At 36.3% G+C, this 17,662-nt stretch overlaps 1 protein-coding gene across 1 annotated transcript in view; it reads right to left on the bottom strand.

The window, feature by feature from the left end:
• LOC130247429 (MAM domain-containing glycosylphosphatidylinositol anchor protein 2-like) overlaps nucleotides 1–17,662 on the bottom strand; it is a 201,241-nt gene that overhangs the window by 46,066 nt on the left and 137,513 nt on the right. Inside the window, 1 exon segment of the mRNA XM_056480650.1 lies at nucleotides 8,139–8,432. Within this exon segment, the coding sequence (XP_056336625.1) occupies nucleotides 8,139–8,432 (294 nt within the window).

Here is a 17,662-nt window from a genome sequence, read left to right as displayed (position 1 = left end):
CAACCAAAATATCCTAGCAATAACAAGGCAACATGCAAAAACAACACAGAATTCCCTAGCAACCACATGGCAACAGTTTAAAAAAAATAAAACAATCTAAATATCTTAGCAACCACATAGCAACATGCAAAAACAACACCCAAAATGCCCTAGCAACCACATAGCAACTGTTTAAAAAATAGAACAATCAAAATATCATAGCAACCACCAAAATATCATAGCAACCACATAGCAACATGCAAAAGCAACACCAAGAGTGCCATAGCAACCAAAAACAATGTTCTAAAAAGCAAAAGAATCTAAATATCCTAGCAACCACATAGCAACAGTTTAAAAAACAGAACAATCAAAATATCCTAGCAACATGCAAAAACAACACCCAGACTGCCCTAGCAACCACATTGCAACAGTTTAAAATAGAACAATCAAAATATCCTAGCAACCACATAGCAACATACAAAAACAACACCCAGACTGCCCTAGCAACCACGTAGCAACAGTTTAAAAAACAGAATAATCTAAATATCTTAGCAACCTCATAACAACATGTAAAAGCAACACCCAGAATGCCCCAACAAACACATAGCAACCGTTTAAAAAACAATACAATCAAAATATACTAGTATACTAGCAATCACATAGCAGCATGTAAAAGCAACACCCAGAATGCCCTAGCAACCACATAGCAACAGTTTAAAAAAACAGAACAATCAAAATATCTTAGCAATTACATAGCAACATGTAAAAGCAACACCCAGAATTCCCTAGCAACCACATAGCAACCGTTTAAAAAACAGGACAATCAAAATATCTTAGCAATCACATAGCAACATGTAAAAGCAACACCTAGAATGCCATAGCAACCACATAGCAACTGTTTAAAAAACAGAACAATCAAAATATCCTTGCAATCACATAGCAGCATGCAAAAAAAAAAAAAAAACAGCCAGAATGCCCTAGCAGCAAAAACATTTTTCTAAAAACCAAAACAATCAAAATATGCTTGCAACCACATAGCAACATGATGAAAGCAAAACAATTAAAATATCCTGGCAACCACATAGCAACACACAAAAACAACACCCAGACTGACCTAGTAACCACATAGCAACAGTTTAAAAAACAGAACAATCTAAATATCCTAGCAACCACATAGCAACATGATAAAAGCAAAACAATCTAAATATCCTAGCAACCACATAGCAACTTGCAAAAACAACCCCCAGAATGTCCTAGCAACCAAAAGCAATGTCATAAAAAGAAAGCAAAACAATCTAAATATCCTAGCAACCACATAGTGACATGCAAAGCAAAAGCCAGAATGCCCTAGCAACAAAAAGCAATGTTCTAAAAACAGAACAATCTAAATATCCTAGCAACCTCACAGCAACATGCAAAATAACAGCCAGAATCCCCTAGTGACCACATAGCAAAAGTTTAAAAACAGAACAACCAAAATATCATAGCAACCACATAGCAACATGTAAAAGCAACACCCAGATTGCCATAGCAACCACATAACAACCATTTAAAAACTGAACAATAAAAATATCATAGCAACCACATAGCAACATGCAAAAACAACACCCAGACTGCCCTAGTAACCACATAGCAACAGATTAAAAAAACAGAACAATCTAAATATCCTAGCAACCACATAGCAACATGCAAAATAACAGCCATAATCCCCTAGTGACCACATAGCAACAGTTTAAAAACAGAACAATCAAAATATCATAGCAACCACATAGCAACATGTAAAAGCAACACCTAGAATGCCATAGCAACCACATAGCAACAGTTTAAAACAGAACAATCAAAATATCTTAGCAATCACATAGCAACATGCAAAAACAACACCCAGACTGCCCTAGTAACCACATAGCAACAGATTAAAAAAACAGAACAATCTAAATATCCTAGCAACCACATAGCAACATGATAAAAGCAAACCAATCTAAATATCCTTGTAACCACAGTGCACCATCTCAGATTCACCTTAGATATCATATCAGCATGCCGAACACATAGTTTGTGTAGAACATCTGCTGTGTATGTGTGTGTGTGCTTCTCCTCCTTCAGAAGCCTCTTTCAGACAGTACAGTGTGTGTGCTCCTGAAGGCCGCTTCTCACAAAACACACACTGATATTCTGAGAAAAGTGTGAGTCATAACCTGCCAGCTTCATTTTCAAGTTATAATGGATGCGATTATGTGTGGTATCCTGAGATTTGAGGCTCAGTAATATCCAGCTATTAAAGTGTGCACCAGCAGGAAAATCTGCAACGCTTCAGTCAATCTCCGTCTGAGTAACACATGCAAAAACTACAGCTCAGCCCAGCCCAAAAACACTTACAGCACAACACTGATGCTGGATATTCATATAGTGTGTAGATGCATGCTTTCAATACACTCTACATTAGTGTCATTTATTTCACCTCTAACTGTTTCCCTACTATATTACCAGCAGCTGATTATAGTATACTCTTAAAAAGCTTTTACCATAAATACTGAGCATATATTAGAGAGAATCGCTGGATATCAGAGACTCACACTGTACGATGAGCTCGACCGCCATCTCTGTGTGTTTTAAAACAAAAAAACGTTCTTTATTTTGAGATATAACACAGTCATATATTCCTAGCAAAAATCTTCATCAAATAACATATAATCAAATCAAATAAATACATAAATAAATTGCTAAATGACTTTACAGTAGAATATAGCAGCTGTCGTTTTTTAACCATGAAATTGACGTATTTCCTGTTAACTGTAGCAATAAAACAATCTTTATTCTGAGATTATAGCTTTATATTTCTAGCAATAAATATTCTGAGAGTTTATAAATTCTAAATAATCCTTTTATATATAATAAATAAAATGTATCATTTTAAATAATAAAATTACAGCAGTCTTTTGTAAGTTTTACTGTAAATAGTAAGTATATATATTCTAGAATCGCTGTATATGTGCGAGACTCACACTGTTCGATGAGCTCGACCGCCACCTCTGTGTGTTAATAATAATAATAAACAAATAATATACAAAAAATAAACAATAATAAACAAAAAATGTTCTTTATTTTGAGATATAACACAGTCATATATTCCTAGAATCTTCATCAAATAAAATAATACATAAAACTCTAAATGACTGTACTGTAAAATGTAGCAGCTGTCGCTTTTTAACCATGAAAATTGACATATTTTTTGTATACAATAGCAGTTCAAAAACAACAACAAAAAAAATTATTTTGAGATTATAGTCTTGTTTTCTATTAATAAATATTCTGAAGGGTTTATAAATTCAGAGTAATATTGTTATATATACTAAATAAACAAATAAGTAAATAAAATACTAAATGACAGCATTTTTAATGGTGAAATTATAGCAAACACAGCAGTCTTTTGTAAGTTTTACTGTAAATAGTAAGTATATATGTTCTAGAATCGCTGTATATGTGCGAGACTCACACTGTACGATGAGCTCGATCGCCACCTCTGTGTGTTTTAAAACAAAAACACGTTCTTTATTTTGAGATATAACACAGTCATATATTTCCTAGCAAAAATCTTCATCAAATAACATATAATCAAATAAAATAAATACATAAATTAATTGCTAAATGACTTTACAGTAGAATGTAGCAGCTGTCGTTTTTAACCATGAACGTATTTTCTGTTTACTGTAGCTACAAAACAATCTTTATTCTGAGATTATAGTCTTATATTCCTAGCAATAAATATTCTGAGAGTTTATAAATTCTAAATAATATTCTTATATATAATAAATAAAATGTATCATTATAAATGGTAAAATTACAGCAGTCTTTTGTAAGTTTTACTGTAAATAGTAAGTATATATGTTCTAGAATCGCTGTATATGTGCGAGACTCACACTGTTCGATGAGCTCGATCGCCACCTCTGTGTGTTTTAAAACAAAAAACGTTCTTTATTTTGAGATATAACACAGTCATATATTCCTAGAATCTTCATCAAATAACATAATAAAACGCTAAATGACTGTACTGTAAAATGTAGCAGCTGTCGCTTTTTAACCATGAAAATTGACGTATTTTTTGTATACAGTAGCAGTTTAAAAACAACAACAAAATTCAGAGTAATATTGTTATATATACTAAATAAACAAATAAGTAAATAAAATACTAAATGACAGCATTTTTAATGGTGAAATTATAGCAAACACAGCAGTCTTTTGTAAGTTTTACCGTAAATACTAAGTATATATGTTCTAGAATCGCTGTATATGTGAGAGACTCACACTGTACGATGAGCTCGACCGCCACCTCTGTGTGTTTTTAAAAACAAAAACACGTTCTTTATTTTGAGATATAACACAGTCATATATTTCCTAGCAAAAATCTTCATCAAATAACATATAATCAAATAAAATAAATACATAAATTAATTGCTAAATGACTTTACAGTAGAATGTAGCAGCTGTCGTTTTTAACCATGAACGTATTTTCTGTTTACTGTAGCTACAAAACAATCTTTATTCTGAGATTATAGTCTTATATTCCTAGCAATAAATATTCTGAGAGTTTATAAATTCTAAATAATATTCTTATATATAATAAATAAAATGTATCATTATAAATGGTAAAATTACAGCAGTCTTTTGTAAGTTTTACTGTAAATAGTAAGTATATATGTTCTAGAATCGCTGTATATGTGCGAGACTCACACTGTTCGATGAGCTCGACCGCCACCTCTGTGTGTTTTAAAACAAAAAACGTTCTTTATTTTGAGATATAACACAGTCATATATTCCTAGAATCTTCATCAAATAACATAATAAAACGCTAAATGACTGTACTGTAAAATGTAGCAGCTGTCGCTTTTTAACCATGAAAATTGACGTATTTTTTGTATACAGTAGCAGTTTAAAAACAACAACAAAATTCAGAGTAATATTGTTATATATACTAAATAAACAAATAAGTAAATAAAATACTAAATGACAGCATTTTTAATGGTGAAATTATAGCAAACACAGCAGTCTTTTGTAAGTTTTACCGTAAATACTAAGTATATATGTTCTAGAATCGCTGTATATGTGAGAGACTCACACTGTACGATGAGCTCGACCGCCACCTCTGTGTGTTTTTAAAAACAAAAACACGTTCTTTATTTTGAGATATAACACAGTCATATATTTCCTAGCAAAAATCTTCATCAAATAACATATAATCAAATAAAATAAATACATAAATTAATTGCTAAATGACTTTACAGTAGAATGTAGCAGCTGTCGTTTTTAACCATGAACGTATTTTCTGTTTACTGTAGCTACAAAACAATCTTTATTCTGAGATTATAGTCTTATATTCCTAGCAATAAATATTCTGAGAGTTTATAAATTCTAAATAATATTCTTATATATAATAAATAAAATGTATCATTATAAATGGTAAAATTACAGCAGTCTTTTGTAAGTTTTACTGTAAATAGTAAGTATATATGTTCTAGAATCGCTGTATATGTGCGAGACTCACACTGTTCGATGAGCTCGACCGCCACCTCTGTGTGTTTTAAAACAAAAAACGTTCTTTATTTTGAGATATAACACAGTCATATATTCCTAGAATCTTCATCAAATAACATAATAAAACGCTAAATGACTGTACTGTAAAATGTAGCAGCTGTCGCTTTTTAACCATGAAAATTGACGTATTTTTTGTATACAGTAGCAGTTTAAAAACAACAACAAAATTCAGAGTAATATTGTTATATATACTAAATAAACAAATAAGTAAATAAAATACTAAATGACAGCATTTTTAATGGTGAAATTATAGCAAACACAGCAGTCTTTTGTAAGTTTTACCGTAAATACTAAGTATATATGTTCTAGAATCGCTGTATATGTGAGAGACTCACACTGTACGATGAGCTCGACCGCCACCTCTGTGTGTTTTTAAAAACAAAAAAATGTTCTTTATTTTGAGATATAACACAGTCATATATTTCCTAGCAAAAATATTCACTAAATAACATATAATCAAATAAAATAAATACATAAATTAATTGCTAAATGATTTTACTGTAAAATGTAGCAGCTGTCGTTTTTAACCATGAAATTGACGTATTTTCTGTTTACTGTAGCTACAAAACAATATTTATTTTGAGATTGTAGTCTTATATTCCTAGCAATAAATATTCTGAGGGTTTATAAACTCTAAATAATAGTCTTATAAATAATAAATAAACAAATAAATCAATAAAATACTAAATGACCGTATTTTAATGGTAAAATTATAGCAAACGTCACTGTCTTTTTACCATAAAAAGCAATAATATATTATCTAGAATCACTGTATATATGTGAGACTCACACTGTACAATGAGCTCGATCGCCACCTCTCCAGGTGTGTGTATAAAAATATGTGTGAGTATTATGGAAATACAGTCAGGTCCATATATAGTTGGACATCAACACAATTCCTACATGTTTGGCTCTATACAGCAACACAATGGATTAGAAATTAACCAAACAAGCTGTGCTTTAACTGCAGACTGTCAGCTTTCATTTGAGGGTATTTACATCCACATCAGGTGAACGCTGTAGGAATTACAACAGTTTGCATATGTGCCTCCCACTTGTTAAGGGACCAAAAGTAATTGGACAGAATAATAATAATAAATCAAACTTTCACTGTTTAATACTTGATTGCAAATATTTTACAGTCAATTACAGCCTGACGTCTGGAATACAGAGACATCAGCAGACACTGGGTTTCATTCCTGCTGGTGCTCTGCCAGGCCTCTACAGCAAGTGTCCTCAGTTCCTGCTTGTTCTTGGGGCATTTCCCCTTCAGTTTTGTCTTCAGCAAGTGAAATGCATGCTCAATCAGATTCAGGTCAGGTGATTGACTTGGCCATTGCACAACACTCCACTTCTTTCCTGTAAAAAACTCTTTGGTTGCTTTTGCAGTATGCTTTGGGTCATTCTCCATCTGCACTGTGAAGCGCCGTCCAGTGAGGCTGAATATGAGCAGAAGATATTGCCTGAAACACTTCAGAATTGATCCTGCTGCTTTAGTCAGCATCACATCATCAATAAATACAAGAGGACCAGTTCCATTGACAGCCATACGTGTCCACGCTATCACACTACTACCACCATACTTCACTGCTTAGGGTCATGAGCAGTTCCTCTCCTTCTCCATACTCTTCTCTTCCCATCACTCAGTTGATCTTGATCTCATCTGTCCACAGGATGTTGTTCCAGCACTGTGAAGGCTTTTCTAGAACTCTAATTTGCATTTCCTGTTATTGAAGCTCACCAATGGTTTACATCTTTTGGTGAACCCGCTGTATTCACTAAGGTGGAGTCTTCTCTTGATTGTTGACTCTGACACACACACACACACACACACACACACACACACACACACAAGCCTCATGGAGGGTGTTCTTGATCTGGCCAACTCTTGTGAAGGGTGTTCTTCTGTCGTCCACCACAGTTGTGTCCGTGGTCCTTCGGGTCTTTTGGTGTTGCTGAGATTACTTTCTGTTTAAGAATGTTCCCCACAGTTGTTTTGGCCTCGCCTGATGTTTTTGCTCTCTCCCTGATGGGTTTGTTTTTTTTTTAGCCTAATGATCAGCTTGACTGATAGTGTCAGCTCTATGGATCTCATCTTGAGAGTTGACAGTAACAGATTCCAAATGCTAATAGCACACTTGAGATGAACTCTAGAGCTTTTATCTGCTCATTGTAATTGGGATAATGAAGGAATAACACACACCTGGCCATGGAACAGCTGAGAAGCCAATTGTCCAATTACTTTTGGTCCCTTAACAAGTGGGAGGCACATATGCAAACTGTTGTAATTCCTACAGCGTTCTCCTGATGTGGATGTAAATACCCTCAAATGAAAGCTGACAGTCTGCAGTTAAAGCACAGCTTGTTACTTTCATTTCTAATCCGTTGTGTTGCTGTATAGAGCCAAACATGTAGGAATTGTGTCGATGTCCAACTATATATGGACCTGACTGTATATCATAAAGAATATCAGTGTATATGCAAGACACGATGAGCTGGACCTCTAGCTCTCTGTGTGTGTATGTGTGTGTGTATATATCCTGAAGTGTGTGTATATATGCGAGACTTACACTGCACGATGAGCTGGACCTCGGCCTCGCGGGGCTTGACGTTGAAGCCGTTGTATTGGCTGGTCTGGCAGCGGTAGGATCCGCTCATCTCTCGGGACACGTTTAGGATCCGCAGAACTCCATCCAGACTCTCCGTCTGCATACTGCCGTCCGGCATCGGCACCTCTTTATCCGCCCGCGACCACAGGATGATGGGCTTGGGCTTTCCTGAAACAAGGCACTCCAGCTCCACCGTCTCGCCCTCCCGCACCACCAGCGGAGACTTGCCCCGCGGCACGGTCAGGGTCGGGGGAACTAAGAAAGAGAAAAACAGAGGAGGGACTGATATGGGGCTCTAGAAAGGCAGCAGACGGGGTCGAAGAGGATGCCCAACACCGGCTTCTGTGTGTGTGTGTGTGTGTGTGTGTGTGTGTGTGTGTGTGTGTGTGTGTGTGTGTGTGTGATGATGACAAAACCACAAAAACACCCAATCGCATCACAAATACATCAAATAACCTTACTGTGGTGTTTTTCAATCTCTGCTTCATCCATCTCTGTCACTGACTGCTGTTTATCTGACGCAACACAGTAGTGGGCGGGCAGAACCAGCTCATTTGCATTTAAAGGCCGAGGCTACAAAAACAGCTTCAATCTTACTCCAAAATTCATATATTTAGCAGGGTATAATAAATAATCTGATGGGTGTTTTGAGTTGAAACTTTACAGACACATTCTGGAGACACCGAAGACTCTATCTTACATCTTGTAATAGGGTCGAGTTCGGAGGAACTAAGAAAGAGAAAAACAGAAGAGGGACTGATTTGGGGGTCAAGTAAGGCAGCAGATGGGGCTGAAGAATTCAGTGTGTGTGTTTGTATGAGTGTGTCAATGATAAAACCACAAGAACATCCATAAGCAAAACACTAAGGGTGCTTTCACACCTGCAGTATTTAGTACGGTTGAATTGCACTAGAGTTCGTTTTTCCTCTTGGTGCGGTTCGTTTGGGCAGGTGTAAATGCAGCAATCGCACTCGAGTGCGCACCAAAAGTGGACCAAAAAAGTGTTCCAAGACCTCCTTGAAGAAGTGGTCTCGGTATGCTTTCAAACTAACCCTGGAGCAGTTTGTTTGTGGTGAGAACATGATCCGAACTAAAACAGACCCAACCGCAAAAAGTACTGCGCCTTTTCGGACTAATCCAGCTGCCATAGGCCGATGTGCTGTGCATTATGGAATGTGGAGGAAAAATATTCATTGACGGCACTTTACCAACAAAGAGAGAGATAGAGAGAGAGAGAGAAAACATTACCTGATGGATCATTGGTAATATTTCCTGAAGATAACCATGTCACAATTTAGCTAAATGAATTGACACCTCCTCCTGAAGTGACGTGCGATGCGTCTTCACTGTTTGCAATGCCTTAAAACATTGTTTTCAGTCGCAGCTGCGCTTCATTCTCAAAATGTATAGTTTGTCTAAAGTGATGAATACAAACTATATCCTGTGACCAGGGATATCCCCCATAATCAGCCAGCGCTGTCCCTCCATAGTCAAAAGCAACCATTTGTGTCTGCCGGTTTGTTTACTTGCGGGAGTTCCATTGGCATTTTCCCGCACGTGAATTCTAACCAATCGTTAGGGTGTTTAGGAAATACGTTCAATAACATCTGGCCAATGAGTGAAGTGGATTTTGTCACATGACTGCATTTTGGTTCTTTTCAACTGGTTTAGACCAAAGCAATCAGTGTGGTGTGAAAATGACCCAAAGACAGCAGAAAAATGCTACATTGTATCATTTATTGCCCTTGGTCCGGACCAAATGAACCGAACTACAGATGTGAAAGCACCCTTAAAGAAAATCTGAGAAAATCTTTTCATTTTTCCCTGTTTATTTCTGCACTTAAATTGCATTATGGGAACTTTTTACCAACAATGTTTAACCTGTAAAAGTTAGAAAGTGTAGAAAGTGTGTTTTCTGCACATGTGTAATAGTCTGCAGCGTTATATTGTCTGTGTTGGCATTTACACTTGTAATAAACCGCAGAACATTTACTGTTATTCTGCACACTTATTTCTCTAGATTTTATTCATTTTCTTTTCGGCTTAGTTCCTTTATTATTCTGGTGTTGCCACAGCGGAATGAATCGCCATCTTATCCAGCACATGTTTTATGCAGCGGATGCCCTTCCAGCCACAACCCATCACTGGGAAACACCCATACACACTTATACACTACTGACAATTTAGCCTAACCAATTCACCTGTACCGCATGTGTTTGGACTGTGGAGGCAACCGGAGCACCTGGAGGAAACCCACGCGAATGTAGGGAGAACATGCAAACTCCACACAGAAACGCCAACTGACCCAGCTGAGGCTCGAACTAGCGACTTTCTTGCTGTGAGGCGACAGCACTACCTACTGCGCCACTGCGTCGCCCTAGATATAATTTTTCATACATCATATTATTATTTTAAACAGCTAAAATGCAGAGACGTGCAGTCAGAGGAGGCAGTGCCTCATTTGTCATCATCATCACCTGCCATCATGAGATGTATATTAATGATAAAATCAATAATTTGTCACTTGATCTGTGCTATAAATGCAGTTTCTGTATGATTCAAATGATTTCAATCATGTTTATAATCAAAATCTCTGTATTTTGCGTAACTCCTGTTCAATTACATGTAGGAAGTGAGCTGAGGCAGCACGTCAGATTGCGCAGTCCTTTGCAAACTGGTTTTAACGCATGCCTTTTGCTCACTCAGTAAATGCTACCAGTGTAATGCTTTATTAAAATGTTTTTGTACATTATAGACATTTTTAATATACGTCTTCACTTTCCATATGACAGGTAATGTGTTCACGAATGTCTATCACTTAGTTAGTGTTAGGATCTTACATACAGACACACTGAACAGACATGAGGTGAGGCAGGCAGTAGCTCTGCTGCACTGAAGGGGGCGCACGTGAGCTCATGGTTATTCTTCGGTTGCTCTTCTTAAGTAGTCAAGTAATTTTTAGCTTTTGCTCTGACTAACTAGAAAAATAAAGGATTTAACATTATCTCAGCTAATAAAAATAAATAAAATAAAATAAAAATAAATAAATTAATTAATTAAAAAATTTAATAAAATAAAAAAATTAAAAATTGCAAAATTGAACTTTTAATCAAAACGTGAAGTAATAAATAATTGACGACCAATGCAGAAGCTGAATGTTTTGCTTCAAAGGAAGGAACAGAAGATAACTCGATCATTTCAACATAATTCAAGTCATTTCAAGACTTCATTTACAAGTAAAGGTAAGACCAGTGTGCAAATACTGTGTGTGCATGAGAAAGAGAGAGAGAGAGAGAGTGAGCGAGAGTGCGCATCCGCCGTGGTGCTCTGTCCCTTGTTATAACTGTCTGTAGCGTCCCCCTTTGAGTATTTTGGTGGGCATATTGAACCGCTATTACACTTTACATTCTTCCTTGGCCCAATAGGCTTATGTACCTGCTATTTGTACAGAAAGAATGCTGATATGATATATGAAACACAATTGATAGTTGGCAAATATATTGGGTGGATATATTTGTAAACCTCACCGCACGACACTGCTAAAATGTTTATGTAAAGTAATGTAAAGTCACTTTGTTAAACTGTAGAGTTGAATTGGTGGAGATCAACATCCCATAATGCAATTCACCACCCCAAATAAACACAAAACCCTTGTGAATCACTAAATATGGAAACTGTTAATTAACAGATATTTTCACAGTGTGGGCAGAGTGGAATAATAAGAGATCAGTGTATGCAAATGGCCATACGGTGAGCCTCAGACACCACTGTTTCCTTGTTCTCATGTAAAATCCACAAGTGTAAAACCCTCAATCAGAACACAAAGCAGACTGTTGCATGACTCACAGTGCACGCCATCATCATTTGCATGAACTTTAGGTCACGTTTTACATTGTAAAAGAGCAGCCAGGTCATCAGGAGATCAGCAGCCAAAACACAGGCTGATTTGTTGCTCTGGCATCATTATTATGGGCATCTCAGGCTTCCTAGTGAGACAACAATCATCATTTCCCTCTCTTAGTCATGTTGTAGTTTATCTTTAAGTTTATATTTAACTCACAATGTATGCAGGACTCTTATTTTGAAAACGGGAGATGCAGATTGTTTTCTATACATTGCTCTGCAACCAATCTATAAGCGCATCAGAAAGCAGGGACACTGTATGAGATGTACAGTTTAGACATTTAATCAGCTCCACTCCAAAGAGGTATGTTTGGTTAGATCTGTTGTTCATTTATCATGTTTAAATGTGAAAGGAGGTGTGTTAATCTGCATTGTTGCCGCATTGCTATTTTAATGCGACTGAAACAGACATCGCTGTTGACCTACTAAACGCCGTGCTAAATCAATGGTACAGGCTTTTTATTTGTTATTTAAAAAGAGTGTTAGTGATATGTGCCTATGCAGGTCTAAACGCACTCATTGCTTATTACACACACAGGGATGTACAGCAGCACACAAATATCTTTAAACATGTCAAATTAATGGATTAAAATTCAATGAAGATGGTCCAGTAGATTTCCACTGTCTTAGAATAATTTTACATGCAGAAACCACAGCTAGACGGCACCATTGCCTTTAGTGCCAGGAGAGACATACATCTTCTGGTAAAACACCCAACATGTCGAGAGCAGTGTTCAACTCAATATATTAATACCAAAATGTGCAATCTATTCCCACATTTCTTTATTAGCCTTATTGTAATCATACAAAGTGTGTACCGTAGTACCGATATCATTATTACATCACCGCCACATGAAGTTGACTTAAATGTAATCACTATGCACATTTACGTAATCATTATAGGGCGACAAGTTAACTCAATCTTTCAAAGTGAAGTAAACTAATCACTTTATCCACCGCAGAAGCTGCCTCATCGTCTTAGTCAAGCAGTCAAACACAAAAGCGCATTAAAACACGAGAGATCAACAAACCGCAGCAGAATTAATCACTGTAATAACCTTCTGAACATCATTTATGAGATGAGCATCAGAGACAATGAACAATACTGCGTCCAGAACCACAGCACATACACACTTCAGACAGAATCCATCAGCCAGTGTATCATAATAATAATAATAATACATTCATTTTCCTTCGGCTTAGTCACTTTATTCATCAGGGGTCACCACAGCGGAATGAACCGCCAACTTATCCAGCATATGGTTTACACAGCGCATGCCCTTCCAGCCACAACCCACACGCATTCACACACACACGCATTCACACACACACACACTATAGCCAGTTTAGTTAATCAATTCCCCTATAGCGCATGTTTGGACTGTGTCACCAGAACCCACCGTGTCGCCAGAAGAACTACAGTAAAATTTTTAAAAATATAAATATATATACACATATATACATACACATATATATATATATATATACACATACACATATATATATATACATACACATATATATACATACACATATATATACATACACATATATATACATACACACATATATATATATATATATATATATACATACACATATATATACATACACATATATATATATATATATATATATATATATACATACACATATATATATACACACACATACATATATATATATATATATATATATATATATATATATATATATACATATATATATATATATATATATATATATATATATATACATATATACATATATATATATATATATATATATATATATATATATATATATATATATATATATATATATATATATATATATATGTATGTGTGTGTATATATACATATATATATATATATATATATGTGTGTATATATATACACACATATATACACATTCGCTGTGTAAAACGTGCTGGAATAGTTGGCGGTTCATTCTGCTGTGGTAACCCCTGATAAATTAATAACGGTTAAGCCGAAGGAAAATAAATGAATGAATATGATTATTTTACAAAATGGTTGTAAAATAAGAGAAGATGTGCTGCAGTTTATTACAGGGTTCCTGTAGTGTAGCGTACAACACCAACACACACAATACAGCACTGCACACTATTACACACGTGCAGAAAACACACCTTTACACACTTTTCAAGGTTAAAAGTTTAAGATTAAGATCCCATAATGCAACTCAGAAGCAGAAATAGTGTGCTAAATAAAAATATGAATCACAAAATACAGAAAACTGCTGATTTAGGGATGGTTTTGACAGTGTAGATGCGTTTCTGAAGCAGTGCTGAAAACTGTAAGTGTTATTTTACAGCAAAAGCACACTGTACACATTTCACTAGGCACAATTGAAGTCAGAATTATTAGCCCCCCTGATTATTTTTTTCCCCAATTTCTGATTTTTTTCAACACATTCAATAACTCATCTCTAATAACTGATTTATTTTCTCTTTGTCATGATGACAGTAAATAATATTAGACTAGATATTCTTCAAGACACTTCTATACAGCTTAAAGTGACATTTAAAGGCTTAACTAGGGTAATTAGGGTAAAGTTAGGGTAATTAGGCAAGTCATTGTAAAACAGTGGTTTGTTCTGACTATCGAAAATATATAGCTAAAGGGGCTAATAATATTGACCTTAAAATGGTGTTTAATAAATTAAAAACTGCTTTTATTCTAGCCGAAATAAAACAAATAAGACTTTCTCCAGAAGAAAAAATATTATCAGACATACTGTAAACATTTCCTGAATCTGTTCAACATCATTTGAGAAATATTTAAAAAAGAAAATAAAAATAATTCGAAGGGGGGCTAATAATTCTGACTTCTACTGTATATATATATTTATATTTATTTTCCAGTGTGCTGTAAAGTGGTGTGTGTGTGTGTGTGTGTGTGTGTGTGTGTGTGTGTGTGTGTGTTTTTCTCAGCTCAAGGTCTCTGCTGGACAGAAGACAGATTGACGGACTGAAATTAAATCATCTGCCTGCTGTCTTTTATACGCTGCGGTTTCAATCAGAACAAACACAGTAAATGCTGGAAATGCTTCAGCTGTCAGTCTGTGTGTGTGTGTGTGAGGATAAAAGCTCCTCGACGTGTCTGACAGAACAGAACATAAGGAAAATAAATAAATATTCTGCTTCTGCGACATCACGTCCATCGCCATGGCAACACATCAGCCGTCACTGTCAGTATATGTCTGTTCACCGACTGAGACAACAAGTGTGTGAGTGTGAGAGAGAGAGAGAGAGAGAGAGAGAGAGTATGTGTGCTGAGTATTACAATGTTGTGGTGGTTTATAAGCACATGCCTCGTGTGCTTGATTTTTAAACAGTTTATAAACAAACTTAATGGGTTTTTTAAATCAAAGTTTACAAATATTCTGCACACACCACAGCGGAGAATCCCAACAGTGCCGCAAACTCCACTTCTCTCAGTGATATCTGCTGCATGTTATCAGGAAGGGATGATTTAGTTGTCTTTTATTTCTCAATAAATGGAAACGCTGCTTTATTCTCTAATGTTTTACGCCATATTACAGTTTTGCGCATGAATCTAATTCACATCTTTGGATGGAAACACAGCTAATGATGAAGCATGAGCTGAGACTGAAGGACACACAGAACTGACCGTCCTCATTATCAACACACACTCAAACAGCAGATTAACTGCTCAGAATACACACATCTCTCTCTCTCGCTCTCTTTATCTCTCTCTCTCTTCATTATAACGCTGTGCACAATGAAGATTGATTGTGTTTCTGCTCCTCCAGTGAGGAGTAAAGCGTTCACGGCTCCGCACGCTTCATCATTATTTAATCCTCCTTTCACTATCACAGAGCAGAATATCCACACTCGCCCTGTGGATAAACCAGCAGCCAAAAACACAACACAGTATAGTGGCTAATGAGTGTGAAGAAACGAAGATCACAGTCCAAAAACAAGTACAGCTAAATTACTATGTTGAAGAAAACACATTTAATAAAGACTTAATAAACAGTCTTTTGTTGCAGAAACTAGTGTGTATTTAAACTGAACTTTTATTTTAATGGATATAACGGATAAATAAAACTGTTTAGCTTAAATGCACTAACAATTAATTGCTATATAAACTCACTGGCCACTTTATTAGGTACACCTGTCCAACTGCTTGTTAACGCAAGTTTCTAATCAGCCAATCACATGGCAGCAGCTCAATGCATTTAGGCCTGTAGACATGGTCAAGACGATCTGCTGCAGGTCAAAGTGAGCATCAGAATGGGGAAGAAAGGGGATTTAAGAGACTATGAAACGGCATGGTTGTTGCTGCAGCTAAGAACAGGAAAATGAGGCTACAATTCACACAGGCTCACCAAAACTGGACAATAGAAGATTGGAGAAACGTTGCCTGGTCTGATGAGTCTCCATTTCTGCTGCCACATTCGGATGCTCGGCTCAGAATTTGGCCTCAACAACATGAAAGCATGGATCCATCCTGCCTTGTATCAGCGGTTCAGGCTGGTGGTGGTGGTGTAATGGTGTGGGGGAGATTTTCTTTGGGTCCATTAGTACCAATTGAGCATGGTGTCAACACCACAGCCTACCTGAGTATTGTTGCTGACCATGTCCATCCCTTTATGAGCACAGTGTCTCCATCTTCTGATGGCTACTTCCAGCAGGATAACGCACCATGTCATAAAGCGTGAATCATCTCAGACTGGTTTCTTGAACATGACAATGAGTTCACTGTACTCAAATGGCCTCCACAGTCACCAGAGCTCAATCCAATAGAGCACCTTTGGGATGTGGTGGAACGGGAGATTGAAATCATGGATGTGCAGCCGACAAATCTGCAGCAACTGTGTGATGCTATCATGTCAATATGGAGCAAAATCTCTGAGGAATATTTCCAGTAGCTTGTTGAATCTACGACATGAAGGATTAAGGCAGTTCTGAAGGCAAAAGGGGTCCGACCCGGTACTAGTAAGGTGTACCTAATAAAGTGGCCAGTGAGTGTATGTATTTTTTTCTTTTATTGTTTGTATCTTTTTTTCTTTCCTTTTGTAACTTGTTTTTGACTCTTGTTGTTTGTGGTTTTTAGTTATTGTGAAGCACATTGGCCATCTTGGGTTGTTTTTAATTGTGCTGTATTCACTGTAAAAAATGCAGGGTTCTTCATAATTCCTTCATGTTGTGCCAACACAAATCCATTTAATTAATTAACTTAATTATTATTACTAATGTTTTATTTATTTATTTTTTCTGTGTTTTCACCCTCAAGGGACAGGACAGCACAGAGTATCGACAGGAAAGCACGGGAAGCAGAGAGAGGGGAAGGACCGGCACAGGGCCGCACGGCGGGAATCTAACTCTGGTCGCCGTGAGCACCTGAGCACATGCGCTGACGCACCAACCACCACACCACCTGCGCAGACATTACTAATTTAAGTAGATTGAACATAACACAATTAAGTTGTTCCTGAAAAAAGAGCTCAAGAACTTTATTTATTCAGCTTTTTTTATAATTAAGTAGTTTGAACAAGCAGCAGAACAATTATTTGGCTGCAAATAAACTGCTATT

This window comes from Danio aesculapii, chromosome 20 (assembly GCF_903798145.1).
Source record: "Danio aesculapii chromosome 20, fDanAes4.1, whole genome shotgun sequence".
NCBI lineage: Eukaryota > Metazoa > Chordata > Actinopteri > Cypriniformes > Danionidae > Danio > Danio aesculapii.
Note: the sequence above shows the minus strand (reverse complement) of the source record. Positions and strands in the feature narration are given on the sequence as shown.